Raw genomic sequence first — 23,279 nt, 5'->3', positions numbered from 1 at the left:
AGTTTCAAATTTCAAATTTATTCCTCTCAGTGATGAAATGCTTTATTATGTCTAATAAAGTCCCTTGTGTAATGAAAAGGTGATCTTGTTTTTACAGCATAATAATCAAAAGCAAAGGAAAGAAACTTCAGATCTTTTAAATTTCACCAGGTTGAAATTTAGCACATAGTCACTCAGTGTTTGTTTTAAAAAACTAAAAATAATTTGATTTAAATTTTTATGTCTCATTTTAAGTTATTTTAAGTTGTTGTTTTTTGTAACTTTAAGTCCCTGAATGAGGTTTTTTGGGGGATGAAGGCAATTACATCTATCCTCCACCAATACAAGAGAAATAAAAGATCACTTTAAAGAGCAAGATTTCACCCAGGTCCCTTAGACACCTGTTTCAGTTTTTAAGTAGAAAAAAAAAGTGAGACAAAGGTTTGGCAGCAACACCATTATCAGGTCAGAAGCACTGCTATCATCTTGCCTCAGGTCTCATACGTTTGCATCTGCGTGCCCAGTTCTGTGTCATCTTATTGGTGGCTGATCTCTCCAGTGAAAGTGTTTTGAAGAAAATATTTCTGCCCACTTCAATGTGACAGTTTTGCCTAAGAGTTTCATCACCTTTGACCTTTCTTTCACTGCATTCAGGAGCCCTGTTATTTTAAGATGTATACACAGGAGAGCAAGAAACAGACTATTGATAAGAGTCTCTCAATTTTCCCATATTAATGCTCACTTCGATGTATTCACCGAGATCCAGATGATCCACCTTCTCTGACAGTCTGTCTCCTTTCACTTCTTTTCCTAAAAGCACCTGCACTGTAAACTTCCTAAAGTTGGTACAATTTCTTTTTTAAAATACGAATATGCCATGCCACCAAACATTGAGATTCTCCACCTGCCATGGTGGTGGGGTCTTTCACATGCAGCCATTGGCATGGTAAGTAAAAAGGAAGTACAGTGTATTGTGTGAGGGGGCAGGGCCAGAGGACTATAGGAAAGTAGTGAGAAACAGGTATGTTAGCCCCAGGCTAAACAAATCCCTGTTACCATGGTAAGCAAATGGTAGTTGCTCCAGGTTAATCAAGACACCTGGGGCCAATTAAGATATTTCTAGAAAGCAGTGGAGACAGCTAGATTGATTGGGACACCTGAAGCCAATAAAGGGCTGACTTGAACTAGTTAAATGCCTCCCAGCTGTAGGAGGAAGCTGTGCTGCTGGAGAAACTGGGCAGGACAAACCCTATCAGGCACAAGGAAAGAGGCCCTGAAGTAAGGGTGAAGTAGATGTTGAGGAAGTGGGGGCTGCTGTGAGGAAGTGGCCCAGGGAATAGTACTTGTCCTGTTTCAAAAAGTCAGCTACAAATAGCTACTACTATTAGGGTCCCTAGGCTGGATCCTGGAGTAGAGGATGGCCCCGGGCTCCCCCCCTCCTCCCTGATTAATCACAGAGACTGAGAGACAACAGAGACTGTGTTGCTTCTTCCCACCTCCCTTGCTGGCTTATGATGAAAGTGGCTCAGTAGGCTGTGACCCTTCTCCCTAGAGAGAGAAGGACTACATGGAGGGTTACAGTGAGCCTCTGAGGCTAGTGTAATCTGCCTGGAAATGTGGGACCCACTGAGACAAGGTTGGAGGTTTGTCACAATTGGGAACACATTTATTTAACAAGTAAGTTCTGCTTTGAGAAAATCTGTCAGTGTTAAATCATCTGCAATTCTTCCCTACTTATAACACCAGACTTTATTAATATGCAACAACAGCTGGCAAGAAAGTTCTCTAACCAACAATTATCTTTTTTGTGTCTCACACAGTAAAGAAACCCTATGAGGCTGCAAAATGGCTTTGTGTGGGATCAAATGCAAAGAGATGTAGAAGGTCACAGACTCCAGTAAACTTTCATTTCATCTCTAATTTAAACATTTATTTTCCTCTCGCAGTTTCTGTGCTTCTGTTTAATTTATGTCTTGAAACTACTAGTAGTTTGTCTAGCTCAAGCTGACCAAACTTTTTACTAAAGCATGTAAGATGAGGGTTTATTTTAAGATAGGGAGAACTTTGGAGAAAACACTCTCTTGGCATGTCAACACAGAAGTTGATCTCGGGCTTGATCTTTGGTCCTATTGAAGGCAATGGCAAAACTACCACTGAATTCAATGCCAGCAAGACTGGGGCATCTGTGAAGAGCAGGGTTTAATAGCATTATTTTATGGGACTCCTTCTGCATCAACTCTTAGTCACTTTGTTCATCTTCCCTCACTGCTTTCCTACATCCATGCTTCACTTCTGACTGCTCCTTTTGGACATGTCTAGACTAGGGTTGACCACAACCTGCTAAAACTTTCTTTTAAATCTTGGACACTGTCTACACTTGTGTTTAAAAACGTATTAGGGAAAGTGTACTAGCTAGCATATTTCCTAATCTAGACAGCGTCTCCGTCAGCCCCTTCTAGTTTCATGCAACCCTTCACGCTTGTAGCATCCCCTTCATTATTGTTTGCCGAGTGCCCTCAGGCTCCTCCTACAACAGAACTGAAAATCTACCTATTATGTGGAGCACTCTAGCCATAAAAACTCCTTTCCAGTCAGTGCTTGCTCAGTTTTGGATGCTTCTCTCTCATTTATTTGGCACCTTCTACAGGTGGGACACAGAATACACCTCTACCCCGATATAACGCGGCCTGATATAACATGAATTCGGATATAAAGCGGTAAAGCAGCGCTCCAGGGGGACGGATCTGTGCACTCCGGCAGATCAAAGCAAGTTCGATATAACGTGGTTTCACTTATAACACAGTAAGATTTTTTGGCTCTCAAGGACAGCGTTATATTGGGGTAGAGGTGTCTATGGGATTTCACACAAACTCTTGGTACAAAGGTAAGGGCTAGCACAAAGCTGCCTCTATATAGGAATAACAATGGAGCTAGGCTGAAAAATTGTACTTTTTCATACAGGAAAATCTTATGGCAGAGGGAACAAGAATTGGGGAAAATAGGAAAAGAAATTGGGTAGAGGGGGTCTAAGTTTTGATATTTGCTTCTCAAGGTCCCTCAAATCCTGGTGTGAACAGTGAAAACAGATCCCCACAGGGTTGATAGGTCTGGTGGGAAGACTGCACTCCAACTTTGGGGCACCTGGTACCAGATCTATCTCCTATTAGAATCTACAGGAATTGGATCAGGCAGAGATGAGGCACTACCTGGCTGACTAAGCTGTACAGTCTCCTGGGATCTAACAATCATCCAGTTGGGATGGTGCCATATTAAGATACTTCTATGGCCCCCATTACGAGGGTGTCTGAGTGCCTGACAAACTTTATTGTATTCATCCTCACAGCACCCCGCTGATACTGTCATAAAGATGTTCAATTCAGACCTCAACTATCCCTCATTTTAAAGGACACCATTCATCTTAACCTCTCGCCACTTCTATTCCACACAGATTTGTTGCTCCTTCACTTTTACTGCTGAAAATAATTTATATCAGAATAAATTAAAAAAAACTGAGTTTATAGTGTTCTTTACACTGAAAGAATGAATCCTCATAGCATTTAAGTCTACATTTGGGTGCTGAGATGTAACAAAAGCTTATTCTGTAGTCAAGCAAGCAGATGCTTACCTGAGGTTTTAACTTAACTCTATAGATTAAAGCTTCTTGTTAAAAAAACATTTTCCTTCACCTGATAGAAGCACTGTTGATATTTCAACAATCCATCTAATTTAAATACCACATATTGCTGTTCTGGGGTTCCTAGAGTAACCTGTTTTCTTAAAGTCCTGCCATAGTGATGTCAAATTGCATTATAAAATAATTTCCTAATTGTAAAATACTTTGTCACTCTTTTTTAATTATACTACTTAAATGGATGTTATCATTCTTCATAAGATGAACACATCCCTATAAACAGTAGGATGGGTTTTTGTTTTTGAATAGAGACGAGCCATGAATGTACTGCAATAATGACTAATAAAGTACCTTAATACATTTTACCTTCCCAAGTTACTAGCTATTTCCTTTTCCATTATCTAAATATTTTAAAAGACTAACAGAAGTGGCAGTTCAGGGTATACTCTGTTGAACACATTTTCTGAACCTTACCTAACTATGGAGCTCTAAAATCTCCCATATTTAGGAGATACATTAAGTATGTTTGCCATCATTTAATTTACTTCCAAACCAGTGGTGCCACAGTCGTCTTAGACACCATTTCCATGGTGTCCATTTCTTCAACGCCCCACCAAAAGCAGAAATTCTGGTGCTGACATCTCAGGTATCTGTCAGCAGCACTGATTCGCTTACGCAATGAATCCACTCCAAGAAATTCTGTTTGAAGCTTTGATTTCAGAATGGACATAAAAGCATGACATCTATTGTGTTTTATCTATAGGTAAATCAAGTATTTAAAGGGGGTACACAAGCAACTGGGTGGAGACATTAACACCCACCTCTTCCCCATTATGGACTGTTCCTTTTTTGCAGCAGCTCTAGTTTCTATCATATATAAGACTGCTTTACTCTAGCCTTTTGAATAAATACAACCATTTGAATACAGTAATAATAATAAAAAAAAAGCAGGCTGACATCTGTCACGGAGAATTGGGGGACTCAGGGCCCTGCACCCCCGGCCTCCTGCGATTCCCCATGACTCTCAGCCAGCCAGTAAAGCAGAAGGTTTATTTGGATGACAGGAATACAATCCAAGACAGGTCTTGCAGGCACAGACAACAGGGACCCCCTCAGTTAGGTCCATCTTGGGGTCCCAGGGCATCCCAGCCCCCCTTGGGAGGTCAGAGCAATCTCTGCCTCCCAGCCATCTCTCCAGCCCAGCTTCCCAGACTCTGGCTTCAGCGACCCCTCCCACAGCCTTTGTTCAGTTTCCCGGGCCCCGGAGTCACCTGGCCTTCAACCCCTTCCTGGGTTCTCATGTTACAAGCTCAGGTATGTTCCCTCGGGCAGACTCCCCTCCCCCGATGCAGACCATCTTAGTCACACTCCCCTGTCAGCATTCACACACCCCAGCAAGAACAGTCCCAGTTCGTCACATCTCTCCCCCCTTCGAGACCGAACTGAGCAGGGTCACTTTAGCCAGTGACCTGGGGAAGTTTGAACCTACCCCCGTTTCCATGGATGCCCCCGCATCCCTCCCATTCCTTGGTGGGAATTACACCAGGCCCCTCCAGTTTCACGCCCCCCCTTAGGTCGGGGGTGCTTGATGGCACTCGCAGTTCGCATGTGGGAAGGTTTATGCGGCCTGTGCCCTTTCCCCACCCCCATACCTCTGGGGTTCCAACTGGGCTGTGGTCTTCTCCCAGCGCTCCAGTCTGGAGGTCTGTGCTTTGGGCTCTCTTGGTTTAGAGCCGCCCTTTTAACCTTGGCCACCCTCCAGAAAGGATCCTTTATGCTGGGCAAGGGTCCTAAAGCCGTTTTCCCCTTGTCCCAGGCCTTCCTCCCCCTCTGACAGGGGTCACAGGATCCGCAGTACTGTCGGACAGTAACAAAGACCCCAGGCCAGTAAAAGCTCCGTAGCAGCCTCTGCTGGGTACGCCAGGTTCCCTGGTGCCCTGAGAGGGGAATGTCATGGGCCCGGCACAGCAGCTGGCGGCGATACTTCTGGGGTACCACCAGCTGCCTCCTGATCCCCCCTGACTCCATTTTCCCTGGGGGAGCCCATTCTCGGTACAGGAACCCCTTCTCCCACAGGAACTTTTTCCGGCCACCTCGTCCCATGGTCTGTACCGCATTGAGGTCGGCCAGGTCCCTTATCTTCCGCAAGGAGGGATCTCTCTGTAACTCGGCCTGGAACTCAGCAGCTGGGACAGGGATGGCCACCTGCTCTCTCTCGCCCGCTGGGTCTGAAGCTGCAGCCTCCCTGAGCCGTGTCCCTGGGCGTTCCCTCCCCACCAGGTTAGGGTCCTGCGCCTCAGGCAAGGCACCCCCCCCCAGGCCAGGGCGCAGTGCCCCTCGCCGGCTCTGACTGCGGGTCACAACCAGTGCCTTTTGGGGGTTGCTTGGCCAGTTCTCCAGGTCCCCCCCCATCAATACCTCAGTGGGCAAATACGGGTGTACCCCCACATCCTTGGGGCCCTCCTTGGCCCCCCACTTCAGGTGTACCCTTGCCACGGGTACTTTGACTGGTGTTCCGCCCACCCCCGTCAGGGTCAGGTAGGTGTTGGGCACCACCTGATCTGGGGCCACCACCTCGGGCCGGGCCAGCGTCACCTCTGCACCCGTATCCCAGTATCCATTGACCTTCCTCCCATCCACCTCCAGGGGAACAAGGTACTCTCTCCGGAGGGGCAGCCCCGCGCCCACCGTATAAACCAAGAACCCTGAGTCTGGAGCATCCAGCCCCCTAGAGGAGCTGGCCTGAAGCTCTCCTCCCTCCTTAGCAGGTGGTACTCTGCCAGCCCCCCTTCCCTGGGAATGCTGCCTTTCGCCGGGCTGGGTCTCTACCCAGTCAACCCTCTGTGGGTTCGGTCTGCTCAGTCTGTCCCTGAGCCTGGGGCACTGGGCCCGTATGTGGCCCTTTTGGCCACAGTGGTAGCAGCCCATGTCCCATGGGTCCCCTTGAGTGGGTCGGATGGTCCTGATGCCGGATGCTCCTCTCTGATGGGTTTTTTCTGTATTTTCCCACGGGGGGGTCCCATGGTGACTCTCTCTCTGCGTTGTGGTGGGATTGTTCCTGTGGGACTCCTCCCTTTTATCTCCTGACCGGCTCTTTACGAACTCATCGGCCAGCTGCCCGGCGTGTCGGGGGTTCTCTGGCTTTCTGTCCACCAACCACAGCCTCAGGTCGGATGGGCACCGCTCATACAGTTGCTCCAGTACCAGCAGTTTAATCAGGTCCTCCTTCGTCTGGGCCCCACCAGCCCACTTGCTGGCGTATCTTTCCATGCGGGCGGCTAGTTGCAGATATGAGATCTCAGGGGTTTTATCTTGACTCCGGAACCTTTCCCGGTACATTTCAGGAGTCAGCCCAAACTCACGTAGCAGGGCCTTTTTGAATAGTTCGTAGTCCCCTTTCTCTGCCTCTCCCAGTTGGCGGTACAATGCCACGGCTTTGGGGTCCAGTAAGGGGGTAAGGACCCGGAGTCTGTCCGCGGGATCAACCCGGTGCAGCTCGCAGGCCGTCTCAAAGGCCTCCAGGAAGTCATCCATGTCCTCCCCCTCCTTGCGTGGGGCCATGATGCACTTATCAAAGCTCCGTGCAGTCCTGGGTCCCCCCTCACTCACCGCAGCCGGGGGTTCGCTGCCCTTCAATCTCGCCAGTTCCAGGTCATGCTGACGCTGTCTCTCATTCTCCTGTCTCTGTCTCTCTTCATGCTGACGCTGTCTCTCATTCTCCTGTCTCTGTCTCTCTTTCTCCTCCCGTTCATGCTGTCTCTGTTGTTCACAATCCTCCAGCTCTCTCAGTTTTAGCTCTTTCTCCCATTCCAGCCAATTCCGCTCCACGGATGCCGAACGTCGCCGGGAGGATCCTCTGCTGGCCGGCGAGCTTCGCCGGGAGGGTCCCCTGCTGGCCGGGGGGGCCACGGCGCCTTCGGTATTTGCTGGGCTCCTCCCCACCCTTCCCCTAGGCATAGGAAGGAGGGGTCTCGGGAAGCCCTCAGCAGCCGGCTGACCACTCCCAGCTGGGACAGACACTGGTGCCTGCGCTGCATTTGCCAGGCTGCTTCCCTGAGACACAGGGATCAGTTCATTCGCGCGATCTTCCGCCTCTAGCTGGGCAATGAGCTGTTCTTTGGTGAGCCTCCCAATGTGCAGCCGCCTCTGCTTGCACAGCTCCACCAGGTCGCTCTTAAGCCGCTTGGCATACATCTTCCTGCTGGCCACTCACCGGCCTGTGTGCTCACAGCTCCCCACAGTTCCCAGGGAGACCCCTAGTGTGCCAGCCCTTCTCGAGGTCACCACCTTTCTGCCAGGGTCGAGCTGCAGACTCCTCCGCCCCTGGGACCACTCGCTGCGATCCCCCCGGGGGACCCTGTTACTGCAAAAGTCCTTCTCGCTGGTCACACACTCCCAGGGGTAATAACCATCTCTCTCTCACTCTTCAGCACGCCTGGTCCCCGTCAATCCCCCTTCGTTTTACTGCTCCCCAGTCACTTACTGCAGGAAGCGCCGTCTACGGGGTGCAGTAGATCCCGCCGCTGCCACCAGTTGTCGCGGAGTATTGGGGGACTCAGGGCCCTGCACCCCCGGCCTCCTGCGATTCACCATGACTCTCAGCCAGCCAGTAAAGCAGAAGGTTTATTTGGATGACAGGAATACAATCCAAGACAGGTCTTGCAGGCACAGACAACAGGGACCCCCTCAGTTAGGTCCATCTTGGGGTCCCAGGGCATCCCAGCCCCCCTTGGGAGGTCAGAGCAATCTCTGCCTCCCAGCCATCTCTCCAGCCCAGCTTCCCAGACTCTGGCTTCAGCGACCCCTCCCACAGCCTTTGTTCAGTTTCCCGGGCCCCGGAGTCACCTGGCCTTCAACCCCTTCCTGGGTTCTCATGTTACAAGCTCAGGTATGTTCCCTCGGGCAGACTCCCCTCCCCCGATGCAGACCATCCTAGTCACACTTCCCTGTCAGCATTCACACACCCCAGCAAGAACAGTCCCAGTTTGTCACAACATCAATTTAGATGTAGCCTGAAACACAGTACTTCAGAATGCCTGGGAAAGCATAAATTAACCCATATCCTTATGCAGTTAAGGAAACAGGGCTCCCAAATCTATTGGGGAATCCATTAAGAACTGCAGAAAGTGGAGAATACAGCTCTAATTGTGCTCTGGGATGTGCACAGAACCCTGACTGTAATAGAACTCTATGTGGGCACAGCAATCCACACACACAGAGCTCATTGTAAGTTCAGGACCCAAGCTTGTATCTGGCATTATCTGATCTGATGAGGGATGACCAATCACAAACTCCTGCCTTGGGAATGCCAAAAACTGTTAGTGGTGAAAAAGAAGAAACAAGTAAGGGAAATTGGTTCACCTTAAAAGAAAATGAAAAAGAAGAAGAAGGTGCCACTGAAAAGGTCCATGTGAAGCTCATGATGAAACTGATTAACAAAGATGCCAATAGTTTCTTGTAGTTTTACATTCCTTATGGCTGTGGGACAATATGAATTTTCCCAATTGCCATAATTTTAAAAAAGAATTCAAGGCAACAGCCTTTTATCTTAACTAAGTGAAGACTTGCACAAGGGCCAAGAAATGACTTGGTAGGTGTCATATGACTTTCTAGTCTCTAGGATGACTACAGTGATTAAGCTATACATCTGAGCAGAAAGCTTGTTTAAAAGCTCTGAGAATACCTTTTTGAATCAAAGATGAATATACTCTTCTATATTATAGGGATCCAACCAGACAAACTCACCCTTCAGTTATTTTACTGAAGTTTATGAAGTTACACTAGGAATGAATTTGGTCCAATATTTTTGTATGTTTTTGCCAAAACACTTAATATGGAAAGAATGTAGTTGTAGAACCTCTAGTGAACCAAGTAGGTACAATTATGTTGAGGCAAATTACTAACAAGTTGCACCCATGCAATTTAGTACATATTTGGCATTAAAGACCAAAAATTAGCTCATCCTATTTAGCGTTTCTTCACAAATATTCCTGGAATCACCTTGCCTGCCCTGCATGTCATGGCTAAAGAGATAATTCTAGTAGTTTTGTGAAAAAAGAATCTGCAGGGTGCTGGTTTGCTTATCTATACTGAAATAAAATTCTAGTAATAATTCTTAATATGTTTTGCCAGTAATCAATTAAATAAATGAGCACTGGAGAGGGAGAAAATGAATCCTATCTATGCTGTGGTATAAAGGTTTTAACAACATGTTTGGAGTGGTTGGTTGATGTGTAAGTGGTGAAGCCATGAGTTAGGCAGGTCATCCAAGCGAAAGTGCCAATAAAACCTTTATACCACGGTGTTATGCACTCAGTATATGCCACAAATTTTATACCCAGAAATAGATATTTTTGTATCCCTATGCCTACTCATTTCCTTGCTACATATTTTTGTATCCCTCTGCCTGTAAAACTAGGCTCCCTTAATATTAAATGTACAATTATATAGGAAAATTATAACTAATAATTAAAACATCTCTAAAAATGGCTGAAAACATCTTTTCCACGTTTAACACTATCAAACATTTTAAAATCAAACATCTCAAGACTAGAATGGGTTGAAAATTTTCCAATTTTGTCAATTTTTACTTTTCAAATATATTTTTGTGAAAATTGCATCAGAACCAGTTTAGTTAGGGGGCATTCATGATTAGAAGGAAGTGCTGCAGGGCAGACCCCCAGATGGTATAAATCATGATAGGCCCATGGAAATCAACCAAGAATCATTCCACAGGGAATCATTTCCTCTTTCAAGTGCCAAAAAATCTTCCATACCTAGGCCTGTGAAATGCTGGACCTTACACTTGTCACTGCTTGAGATTGAACACTGTCCACATTTCAGGGAAGGAGGGGACCCATTTATTTAGCAGCATGTTTTTTAAAATGACAGCTTTTTGAAACTGCTCTGAGGTTGGGAACGTTAGAAGTAATCTGAGGAAAAGAGGAATCAGTGAGAAGAGCACGTGAGGCAGTCAAAGGCACATGATAAATGCAAATGAGCAAATGCTCTACAATTTAGCATACGAGTTTCACAATACCATATGAAGTGCGTACATATGTATGCATGATGTATATGTATGTTGTATATTAATGCCTTTTATTTGCAGTTTTGAATGTAACGTCAAAATATAAATATTAAATTCTACATTTGATGTGAGGAAATGTTCAGACATTTAAAATTATGACTTGACAGACAGCTAACATTCCAAGAACAAGGGCAAAACATCCCTATCCAGAAACCTATGTAATCATTGTGTGTCAACTCCCGATTAGCAGCAACGCTAAGCACTGTTTTTAGCAGCAGTGTAAAAAAAAGTTAAAATGAATGTTCTCATCTTTGGAACTAGAAAAACAAACCAGGATAGAGAAATTTTCATACCAAAGGAGTAGTACCACAATACTGAATTAAGGGAGGAATTCCTATTCAAATCAGCAACAGCATCCATAATAATTCTCCATCACGTTGAATGTTTGTCCAAATCTAATTGAAGGTGAATCTTCAGAGTCCTCCTTGACTACAACATTTGGGCCCAATACACTAGTGCAATTTGGCTGCCCTATGTCACTCCAATTTAAAGTCCAAAACCCTATGCCATACCATCCCAGTCTGGCCTGCCTCGGACTCTAGCTGGCCTGGCTGCTGGAACAGTACTGGGGCACAGGCCTCTGGTAAATCAGAGCGGAATTCACACGGAAGACTGCTTTACCTTCCATTGGAGACCAACCCATCCCCAGCTGGCTCCAGGATTAGAGAAGCATAAGGGTGTATTAAAGCCACCTCTTCTGCACAACATGTTTCATAGATATATTACTAAAAGCAAATAATCCTTCAGCTTTTTCATTCCACAGACCACTTGTTTAGAGAAGGAACCAACCTCCTCACCCACCCACCCAATCCCCAACCCCCACTATTTGTGTGCAGCACTTTTCCATTACTCACTGCTTTATTCTGAAAGAGTTTCATTCCATGGACCACCTCGAAGGGATCCAGAACTACCATTGATACACGGAGTATAGCCTGAGAATCACTAGTATAAACTGTTTTAACTTCCTCTTTCTGCTTTGCAATATACAAATGCATAGCTCATCCACTATTGATGCAGTAAGTATCATGGTGTAAGAAGGTAACGTGCTAAATAAAGCAGCAAACAACATGCAGGGCTTTTGGTAGTGGAACAGGCAGAAGGACTTAGAGAGCTCCCTCCTGGGCTATGTATTCAGCGTTATGGCGTACAGTTAAAACCTCCAAGCAGCTGTTTAGGGAATACATTGTTTTGCTAGAGCTCACCTCTTCAACCATATGTTTGACTTTCTTCTGTTGGCAATGGACCATGTCATCCAGATGTTTGATTCGTTCTCTAAGACCAGCTGCAACCTCTTCCAGATGCTGTGACCTGATATAAGATATAAGAACTAAGTAAATATGTAGGAAGCCATGCAATGTAAACAAAAAACAACCAAACAAAAAATAAAAAAAACAACACCAAAGTAAATCAAGAAAAGGAACCTCGTTAAATAAGCCAAATTCCCCTGACAAATGTCATTTCCTATATTTGTCTAAAGTTCATTTTTATGGTTATCTGTTTGGTCATTAGTCATTGTCAGACACCACCCACTTAGCTCACCTTTACCTTACATATCAGAGCTGCTAACATTTAGAGAAGTTTCAAACTTGTTCAAACAGAATGATGATCTGGTATCTTCTAAGCACTCAGCCCTGGAGAGCTGCATGCACATTATGGTTCGTTTCAGCACTTACAAACCATTATCTGATTAAATCCCCACTTCATAACCAAGAGGCAGATATTAACCCCATGTTACGAATGAGAAAAGTTAGAGTTCACAGAATGTCCTCACTGAGCTGTCCTACAGTCCAACATAGGATGTGGTACAGAAATTGTTTGTTTTTTTTTTAATGTTGTGAATATACATACTAGAGAAAAAGGTGATTAAGATATTGATTGCAAGGATCCTAGCAGCCTGATTTTGGGTGCTCAGCCCTTCTGAAAAGAGTCAGGCCTTTGTCTTTTATATCTATTTTTAAAAAGCATCACAGATGTGCATGAAACTATACTGACCTAAAAACACATATTTCTCAGCAATGCAATGTACTCTACCTAATCCATCCTGATTGCAATCAACTTCTCTCACAAATAAAGCTGAGAAGGATGAGTTTTTGCAAAATAAATTCTCTTGCAGTTTTCCTACATAAAATAAGGCAAATATAATTTGGGAAGGAATTATCCAGCTGGAATATATTACAACCAAAGATTCAGGTTTGGAAAACTTAACAATGCTAGAAATCTCAGGAAGGAGTAAAAGCTCACCTCCGTCTGTCTGAATGGGTTTGAGATTTTGCTCCAGATATCTGGACTTCATGTTGTACCAGTTGTTTTTGTAGCTGGTGGCGTTCCTAAACAAGAAAATGTTATTTCTCCATTTCTTCACATTGTAAATTTAAACTCCATTAAGTATATTTTATTGTGATTTAAAAAGGCCCGTAATATGTTAAACAAAAACAGAGGCCGATTCAGCTACAAGTTATTACTATATTACAAGTGGAGCATGTATTTCCAACAGCCAAGAAGCACAGAATGGAAAAAACAAAGCTTGAATAAAGAGAACCTTTGTTTTCAGTATTCAGCACCAGTTTGCCAGTGTCAAGGGGCAGCTTTGCTTGCAATTTTGTAGGTAAGTGCGACTCTGAAGGATAAAGACATGTGAGCTGACCCACAAAGGGACTCCATCCTTCTAAAATTATTATAGGTCAAAGATATGATTACATTTAAGGTCTTGGATGCAGAGATTAAATGAACCACATGACCATTGTTGATTATATGAATATCAAATTTTCTATATTGTTCCTCCAAAAGGATCTCCTGATCCAATGTATTTTGGCAGAGATAGGCAGCGTCTCCCTATTTTTCTCCCAAAATGTCCCTACTTAAACTGTTCAAATGTTACCCAGCATGAGTGCTGAGAGGATCCGTGCACATGTAGGGTCTGATCCTGCTTCACTAGAGTCAAAGCGAGTTTTGCCATTCATGTCAATGAGAGCAGGATTGGGGCCTTAAATAACAGCCAAATATTTAAAGAGCAACACAAGCATAACAGCAGGTGTTTAGCACTGACTGCATAAATTAATGAACTAAAGTAAAGTAAAAGTACAAATGTATTTCCTAACACCAAGGACCATAATGTACAATTTTACTCATTGAATACCACTTTGTAACTATGAATAACTCCACTAATCTCAGTGGGACGACTTGTAGAGTAAGGAATTACAATCTGGCCCAAAGTGATTTATCCAACATTACTGCTAACTGTTAATATAAAATAAATGAAGCTATGTCACAGCTAGATCTTAAACTGAGAAGAGTCCACCTAAGTAGTTATAATCTAGTCAATGCACTTCTGTTAGTTGGGCAAAGAGGACATTAATATACTACATATAGTTTAAACAAGGGTTAGTAAATCCATCTAGCCAGCATGTGTGGGTGGTGATGTTTGTTTCTCTGTATTAGCAAATAATTAGTGGTTAGATTTAAATTGAACCTAAAGCACAACAAGAACATAGCTTTTAAGAATTGAGTTTTATTATGTTTTAGGATTAAAATAACCAAAACCCTACGTTCTTGTCACCACTCAGGATTTCTAGTGAGTCCTTACTTCTGCATTTCTGTCTTTTAGACAGTAAATTCTTTGGCAGGGATTGTATTCATTTTCATATACTGAACAATGCCAAACATGCTGAAGGCACTAAACAAATAATATTGCAGACTCCATTACTGAATATAATGGAATCTCAGACTAATAATTACAATGAAATTGCCTTTAGCTGACACTGAGGGAATAAACCCGTTTCAGATATCAGGGAACTTCCAACAGACAAGGTTCAGATAATAACTGTATGTGTGAGTAGAGGCACTGCACTACTACTAGACTTACATTAGAACAATTATCTCAAAACCAGTATGAGTTTCGCCCTGGAACAAAGTCCATAAAATAGAAGAAGGCAGGGCAGGAGATATAAGGAAGTGACAGAAAAACTGCTACAACTCGTTCTACAGCAGTGCTGCTAACGTCATAAGAGATAAGTGTCTGGCAGCATTTCTGCTTCCAGGGAGTTACAAGTCAATTGTAAAAATATGCTCAAGGCTGCAGCATGGTAGACCCTGTCTGAGCCAAGGAGAAAAACATTTGACAATATTGAGTGCAGAGAAGTAAGGAATAACCTTTTTATAGATCAGAAGTAGACTAAAAACTGAAAATCTGGGGTCACTGTCAGAGTATTTTGAAAAATAATCTAAAAATAAGTGATGTGCATGGAAACATAGTTGGTTATTACATGCACAGAAAGTTTGACATCAAAATTCAAAAGGAATTTTAGTCGGAAGTCTTAAGAGTTTCATCCTGATATGCATGAACCTCAAGGTGCAATTCCAGTTAAAACGAATTACAAGAATAGGTTTTTTCCCGATGCATTTAGATAAAAATGTTTTTATATATATGCATTTGTTAGCCAGGTAAGCTGTACATTTCAAAGATTTTATGACTGTAATGAATAAAGGACCATAAAGGATCCAGAAAAACTTGTACAGGCTATTAGGAGATATAATGTGGGGTTTTTTTAAACTGTCCTTTCAAAATAAAGATTGGTCCCTTACGTGCCCTTGTGTGTCTCAGCTCCGAGGCAGCCCTGAACATTTTTGCAAGTGACAGCTCCTACAAACAGTAGAGTGGGCAAAGGTGCCAACTTGCCATCATGTGCCCTCAGCAGTCCAAGTGCTAAGAGCATGGACGGATGCAATAAAGGGTTTTTGATTTTATTAACAGGAAGAAGATAGAAGTGGTGAGTGGGGGAGAGGCCTTTGGAGGAGAGGGATGTTGATCCACAGAGGACTGAAGAAACAGGTGCACTCCTATACAAGTCTTGTGTTTCTGCTAAACAGAGCGTAGATATTGGCACCCATACGTTAAAATTCTGTGAGCAGAGAAAGTTACCTCTTCCATGCGCTGAATGAACCGATCCAGCTCTCCAATCCTCTTGTCTTTTTCCTGTATACTTGTCTCTGTAATTTGCATCTTCTTATTTGCCTCCTCAATGGCCTTTAGAAGTCGATTTGTTTCTGCCTTTGAACAAACAGATTTATGTTCATATCCACAAACAATCAATAAAATTGATGAATGAAAAGTAAGGAGCTGATTTCTGTGCTATAACAATGGGGTTTGTTTGTTTTTTAAAAGTAGACTCAATAAAGCCAATAAATCTGGGTGCCTAAGAACAGACTGTTTTTGCAAACCAAACATCTACTTATAGCATCAAATATGCGTTTTGTGGCACACAAAATTTGGGTGATCAAAATTGTGGAGTTACTTTTAATATAGGGCTGTAAGCCTACTCAGCAATCAGCTTTAAAAACAAAAAATGTTTGCACACCACATGAATATTTGTTCTCTCCTCAGTGGCTACACAAGTACTCAGTCCCGAGAGAAGAAAATGTGCTATTCCCAAGAACAGTATGTTTAGTTACCAAAGCCTGTCACTTTTAACTGCATTTATATCTGTATCACATTAAGGCTTGAGAGATTGAATTCAGTCTCGGTGGCTATCTGGTGTTAGATAATCTTGTTGTGATTGACCAGAAATATACAAAACAACATGATCAGAGGAAGGTTTTGAGATGATTTCTCTATTGAAATTAATTTTTTTCTCTTGAGATTTCACTAAAGTCACAGGATTTGTGCTTTGCATTTTCTTAGACCAGGAGTAGAAAAACATCCACTTCATTTTCCTTTTGAAATTTAAATTTTTACTGTCCATTATGTTTAGACGCCCTCTTTCTTCAGCTATAAAGCTCTAATGACTATGAAAGTTTAAAAGTTGCTGTAACAAGGCATGAAAGGAAAAGAAACTGGCGTACAAATAAATGTAAGACTTCGATTCTGGTGTTACATTTGTCAATATAATTTAAGGACTGAACTTCAAACACTGAACTGAAGAACACTCTTACAGACGGGCTCTACATACTATTAGAGTTTCTCTCTCGGCTATATGTTTCTGTTCTTCTTGTTGTAGTTTTTCTTCATACTGGCTGTACAGTCTTCTGGTCATCTCTCTCATTACATCAGCATTGGCTTCCTGAGAGCATTCTACCTATAGGAGTAAACAAAAGAGAACTTCTACAGCTGAACCATCTCCAGGTGAAGCATTGCTGGAGACAAGAAAAATGGAGCTCAAACAAACCAAAAGGTAGAGATGTAACTGATGTTTATAGTTAGAGACGTCCCCTAGTATTGTTACAAAAATATACTCTACTACTAAGCCTGGTAGTCTCATTTACACCAAATCCACATTACAGCACTCTGGCAGTGTAAAGGGGCCTTTCAAAGGGGTGTAAGTTACAATTACACCAACTTTAGAACCCCTTCACACTGCCCGAGTTAAAGTGCTATTAGTGAAACCCGCTCACATACTTGAAGTTTGCTCCCTGGTATGAAGAATAATTTAAAAATTCTCTAATTTTACATGAGTGTAGCTTAGAAATGAGCCTGAACCAAAACACATATTCAAATGCCCATGAACTTTGCAGTGATCAAAATCCAGATCCAATATTTACACTTTGAGCCCATCTGTGCTGTAGATTGAAATAAAAGCTAAATAAAACAGAACTAAACAAAATAGCTTTGCTAGGACTTGATTCTCCTCTTACTTGCTCTGCTGCAAATCTGGAGTGACACCATTAAAGTCATGGGAGTTACCCTGATCTAAGTGAAAGGAGAATCTAGGTCTACAAAGCTGTTAACTTTTAGTGTTATTTACATTGGTGTTAATCATGGTAATAAGAAAAGAATCAGGCACTTAGTGTTTAATGCTGGTACTCTCAGTGCTCATGCTTATAAAAGATTTCTTTTTTGAGCATCTGGGTTATCTTGTTTCAAGGACTGCAAGATTTATCAAACCCTTACACTGTCTTACTCAATGGGAACAAACTGTTCAAAGCTTATTGCTCTGCATAAAAATAAAAAGATATTTGTCTTCTGAAAGGGGACAGATCTCTCGGAGGGATTCCATTTGCACTGTAGCTGCCTTCTATGGCATCTGACCCAAATCGCTACATTAGGACAGAGAGCAAGTTTCTGCCAATACAATCAAAAGGAACAGGAATTAAATCAAGTTTCATTAAAGTATACACTGAACCTCCAGAGTTACAGTAATGTGATTAGAAACAACAAACTAGGAAAGCAGAGTTGAAACAGTTCAACCCTAACCTCCCTAAAAAGTGTCAAAGTGGAGTATAATTTCTTGTGCCACCTCTCCCACATTCCTTTGTTTACAATTTGGGTGGCCACTGCACTAACTAACAACGTTCTCAGGTGAGATTATAAAAGAAATGATTCAAGTAAACAGAGAGAAACAGACCCGACTGACAGTAATAAGGGAATAAGGGAAGTTGGTATTTTTTGCCTTTTCACAGCCAACCCCCACAATGTCACAGCCTCGTCTTACGTGCCCCTCCCCCCGCCAAAAAAAAAATTAAAAATCAGATCCTGTGGATGTTTCTGCATATGACTTAACAATCAGCTTTCACTATGCCAGCATGTGCTTAACTTTTAGCACATGATCACATTCCATTGATGCCAACTTGCTTGACGTTAAGCACATGCTTAAGTGCTTCACTGAATTGAGGCCTACAAGGCTGAATTTTGTCCTGAGTCATCACACATAGATTTCCCTCACTTCATGTTTGGGCCAGGACCTGTCCTCAAGATTAGGATAAACTACAAATTTCTGTTTTGAAATCCTGATTTCTTTTCCTTTACTCTCTTCCTTTGATTATCCTTTCCTTCTTTTTATTCCCTACAGACCACAGCAGATGCAAGCAACAAATCTACTCTACACAAACCTTGTAAAACTATTGTTGAAAGGAATTAGAACATAAAAATACATTAGTAAGCTCGTATCCTCCCCCCTTAGTGTGATGGATCTGGGCCATCTATCACTATGCACCAATGTAGGATACAAGAGCCCCTAAGATAATCATCTGTTTCTGACTTATTTAAATGTCAGTAAGTTAGTGGTCACCTAATTTCACGGAAGGGATTTAATGTATTTTTTTTAAATATTTCTGATATTGCACGATTGTTCCAAGTTATTTGAAATGCTGTTAACTGCTCTGATATGATTTAATTGAAGCTTCCAAATGCAAGACAGTTGGACTCATAAAAAAAGGCCCATATGATAACTCCAGCTTGCATTTCATTCCCTTGTGCTTACCTGAAAAGCTGTCCCACAACTAACTTCTCTTTTCAGTGTAATTTGCTGTTAGGGTGCACCTCTGTTGCCCAATAAATACTGTACATGTGCACAAAACATAACAGATTTCTGATGAAAAACTGTGAAAAGTACAGTACTGGCTGTCAATAACACTCCATGGATGGTCGGTGAAGAACTCCACACAAATGAGGCCAAATCTCTTTTTCCAAGCAATTAATCTCATTGCTTCAGCAATGTCCTTATTGCACAATATGAATAAGGGGAGTTTACATACTGTACCTTTAGTTTAAGTAGCTGATTTTCAACTTGGGCTGTTTCCAGCTGTTTTTGCTTTTCTTTCAGTTTTTCCATGGACCGCTCATGTGTGTGTTTTAAATTCCTTATTTGATCCCTTATATCTGTGTTCTCCAAACTAACATCCACTAAAGTTTTCTAAAATACACACAATGAAATACACAATTTGAAGTAGTAATAACAACAACAACAAAAATCAGGATTTGACCAAACTACCACAAGAGGCTTTCTGCAATATTTAGAATATTTTAGAGTTTACTTTTTTGTTGACATAGTATTAACATAGTTAATAGCTCTAGCCCTTTAAAATTATGGTTTCCAATTATTTGCTTTACCAAAAAAAAAAAAAAAAAATCTCTCTCCATAGGAGCATGTTCATTCAAATGCAGTCCCAGAGAGCTGTGATCCAGAGGAAGAGACATGCATGCATTACAGTGCAAACACCTCTTCTGTTTTATACTGTAATATAACTGAAGTGAAATGTTGGATTTTCCCCTCCATTCTTCCCCTCTCCAAATGCCAAATTTTAAGATAATAAACCTGAAAACACTGAAGTTTGACACCAGGGGACAGGAGAGTTGAGGAGGCTAGCTGGGATGGATGCCAAGCTGAAAACATTTTTATAAACAAGAAAAATGACTTTTGTATGTTTACAGGAGTGGCTACTCAATATTTGTAAAATTAAAAAAAAAAATCACTGAAATTTCCGTCAATAGAAAACAGTGGGACAAAATCATTCGATGTGTCATTGGTTTGTAAAATATGGAAGAGTCTCAGTTTCACCTTTAATTTTTTATTAAGCAAAGGCCAAGGGCTTTCACCAGCTGCAATGGAGTGAAACAACACTTTACTGTATATTATAGTACAGCCTTTTAGCCAGCAAAACTCCTGGATTTTTCTTAAATTCATCATTTATCTGTTTTAAATGTTCTTAGTGACATTTGATGGTTAAGATCCGAATGTGTATCTAACCATCATCCATCCCTCATGTATACTGTTAAACTGATGGCACAAGAGGGAGTCTAGGATGGTGGCTGATGGATCAAGCCATCCTCTTTGATAGAGCTATTAACAGCATACCTGCAACTCAATTGATGCTGATGTCAAGGAGCTGTTCATTTCACTGAAGCTGTCCAAGGCTGCAGCCTGCACTTGCATGTGACTCTCTAAGGATTCCTTTTCAACATTTGTTATCTGAACAGATTAAGAAAAGATATTAAAAAACAATCCTCAAATTTTAAAATTATTTCAAAAGGATGATAGCTGCCACTAATTTAACACTGGAGAGACAACAGGTTAAAAACAATGGGATTAAAAGGAGTTTTAATCTCTAGGTAAAATTCTCTATTGGAAATCTTGTGTTAACCAAAACTTCATTTTAAAAGCTTAAATTTTGGCCTTGGAAGCAAGCTATGCTGAGATATAGAAGCAGTTTTTCAGTGTCTTCTCACAATGTGTGCCATCATGCACGTTAACCACAGCAAGGACTTAGGCTCTAACTCTTGTGGTCATGAAAAGAGAACTTTCCTCTAGCTAAACTTGGTAGAAGAAATTCATCCTTGTGCAGAAGGAATTCATCCCTTTTGGTGCTTAATTGGGGCTTAACCGGTGCATGGGCCTCGTGTTGACCTGTGCACAGAGGCAAGTTTCACCCAATAAGAACTCCTGCAGAGTTTGTCTCACCTTGAAGTTGTACTTTGCATATTTTTAAATTTTGCCGGTTTTCAAAAAGAAAAAAGGTTCTGGTTTATAGAAAACATTGTGCATCTCTAGAAACTGCAGTGAGGATCTCCATGAAAGATCAGAACTGAAAATGCATATAAGAGCATTCCAGCAGGTGCAACAATACTCGTACTCATTTATTGTTATTTAGATAGCATGGTAAATTTTCACAATACTTTAGAGTAGCTAAAATATACTGACCCCCAAATTGACAAAGTCTCTGCCCTAAACAGTACACAAACCAAACACACACAAAGAGATACAGGACAGCTGTTTATTAGCTGTCTGTGTCTTCAGTGCACAACTGAACAGGTAGGAGTAGGAGGATGTTTGACAGCTGTTAACTGGGAAAGCTGCTTTAGGCACACGGGGTGGAGTGCAAGAGGACATACAGTCAGGAGTAGGTGAAGGAAAGAAATGGAGCAGCTTAGAAAGAGGCTTGGGTGGAGTGCAGGGAGCACGACGTGGTATAGGAGGAGACAAGACCAGGAACACAGGGAAGCAAGTAAAAAGCTTTGAAGATAAGAAGCATAGAGTTTAAATGTGAGAGTGAGCAGTGAGGAGGAGCCAACACAAATATTTACTATGTTTGAACTTTACAGAAGAAAAGCTGATCAACCAACCAACCATAAGGTGTCTAAGAACATAAAGGAAGATACAACAGACCAAACAGTATCAATGATTATGAACCAAGGTCTAACCTTATCACGCACACAAGCAAAAAAGGTCTACCTCTAGATAAAATACACAAGCATTGTGAACCAACCTTCATAAGTATTTGACAATTAGCGTTTACTAGCCAAGCCATGCACCAACTGGGCCAGAGCATACAGGAGAAGCCAGTGCTCAAGGCTCACTTCAGAGAGGTGTGTGTGCACAATGTAAAAAGTGACCAAAGAAAGACTGTTTGGGACAGATTGCAGATGAGAGGGGAGATGGGGAGGATCCAGAAGAAAGGTTCAGTGACCAAGGCCAGGATTTCACCTGTGCATAGGCAAGAGTTTTAACAATAGGGATAAAAGTAAGGGGCAATTTTTGAATATGACAGAGAGAATTTATAGCCAGGGCCCAAAGGTGATGGGAGCAGAAATAAAAGGATTCTAAAATGTTGCCAAGTATGAGAGCCTGAGTGTCTGGGAAGACGGTGGGGTGTCAAATCCACACATAAGATAAGGAGAAAAGGAGGTTTAGGGATAAAAAGTTCAGTCTGGGGAATGTAAAATGGTGGTTAAACACCCAGAAGGAACTATTGAAGAGACACTGGACTACGCACTTAACTATCACTATGCCATTCCCTTGAAATGCCACACACAATTCATTTGACTGAGCCAGGATCGCATGACCTGAAAAGAGCTACATGTTACTGCTCTTCCTAACTACCCAATTTATGGCATTGTGATCTATTGACAAGCTAGATTTACCTGAGAAATGATCCTATAATCATTAACTAGAAGGGAGAAGCTCAGAACAGGATAGATGGAATTCCATGGCACACCTGACACACTTTACAAAGACAAAAGTGGTGTGTCAAGAGGGCTGTCCAGGGCCCAAGGCAACCTTTATATTATTGTAGAAGTCCAAATAAATAAATAAATAAATCCATCCAATAATAGATCCCAGAGACATTTATATTTCTCCCATATTTCAGACCAAATCCTGATCTCTTTGAGGTCAAAGCAAAAACTCCCATTGGCTTCAAGGGTATTCCAAACCTACAGAGATCATTATGCACACTCTAGAATAATGACTTGCAGAAGCTAAAGGCTCCATCAGGATAGCATTAGAGCACATATTTAAGTCCCACTAACATAAAGTTAAGCATATGCTTAAGTGCTATCCTTATTAACAAGGCTTTTCTGAATCAGGGTCATAGAAAGAAATGTTGCAATTGGCATCTATAGCATAATTGTTGAACCAACCAGATTTTTGAACTAAAGAACTCAGTTTGTATGATTCAGGTAAGAACAATTTTTAAAGTCGGGGGGGGGGGGGGGAGGACAATTTTCCTGACACCTGTCACTATTATTGCTGCAGTGGAGCTTATGACTGAAAGGGTCATCATGAGCTACCATGGAGAGGCTTCAGCAGAGAACTGAGGTTGCAGCACTTTTATGGCAATCAAATATATTTAAATACTGTAGTAAGTTACAAAGGCTGGAATTTAGTTTACTGGAATGACCCGTTGAGTTGCAAAAGTGACCTCCAGTAAGCAATAGACATCAGATTCTTGTATAACCCACAATCAGTTAATTTGTCAGCCCACAGGACAATAGCTTTCTATGATAAACACCATCCTTCAGTCAGTATTGGAATATTAATCATACATAATCACACAGGCAATGTAATCAACAGTAGTCTTTATTTACAAAAAGTA

The 23,279-nt window shown here is 42.2% G+C and overlaps 1 protein-coding gene across 1 annotated transcript in view; it reads right to left on the bottom strand.

Annotated features, from left to right (window-relative positions):
* MYZAP (myocardial zonula adherens protein) overlaps positions 1-23,279 on the bottom strand; it is a 97,416-nt gene that overhangs the window by 33,246 nt on the left and 40,891 nt on the right. Inside the window, exons 5-10 of the mRNA XM_054041419.1 lie at positions 20,264-20,377; positions 19,169-19,321; positions 16,643-16,768; positions 15,616-15,744; positions 12,939-13,024; positions 11,900-12,005 (exon numbers count right to left, since the gene is read on the bottom strand). Coding sequence (XP_053897394.1) covers positions 11,900-12,005; positions 12,939-13,024; positions 15,616-15,744; positions 16,643-16,768; positions 19,169-19,321; positions 20,264-20,377 — 714 coding nt within the window. The remainder of the gene's footprint in view (positions 1-11,899; positions 12,006-12,938; positions 13,025-15,615; positions 15,745-16,642; positions 16,769-19,168; positions 19,322-20,263; positions 20,378-23,279) is intronic.

Source organism: Malaclemys terrapin, chromosome 10, assembly GCF_027887155.1.
Source record: "Malaclemys terrapin pileata isolate rMalTer1 chromosome 10, rMalTer1.hap1, whole genome shotgun sequence".
Lineage (NCBI taxonomy): Eukaryota > Metazoa > Chordata > Testudines > Emydidae > Malaclemys > Malaclemys terrapin.
The sequence above is the reverse complement of the archived record's forward strand: the minus strand, read 5'-3'. Positions and strand labels throughout refer to the sequence as shown.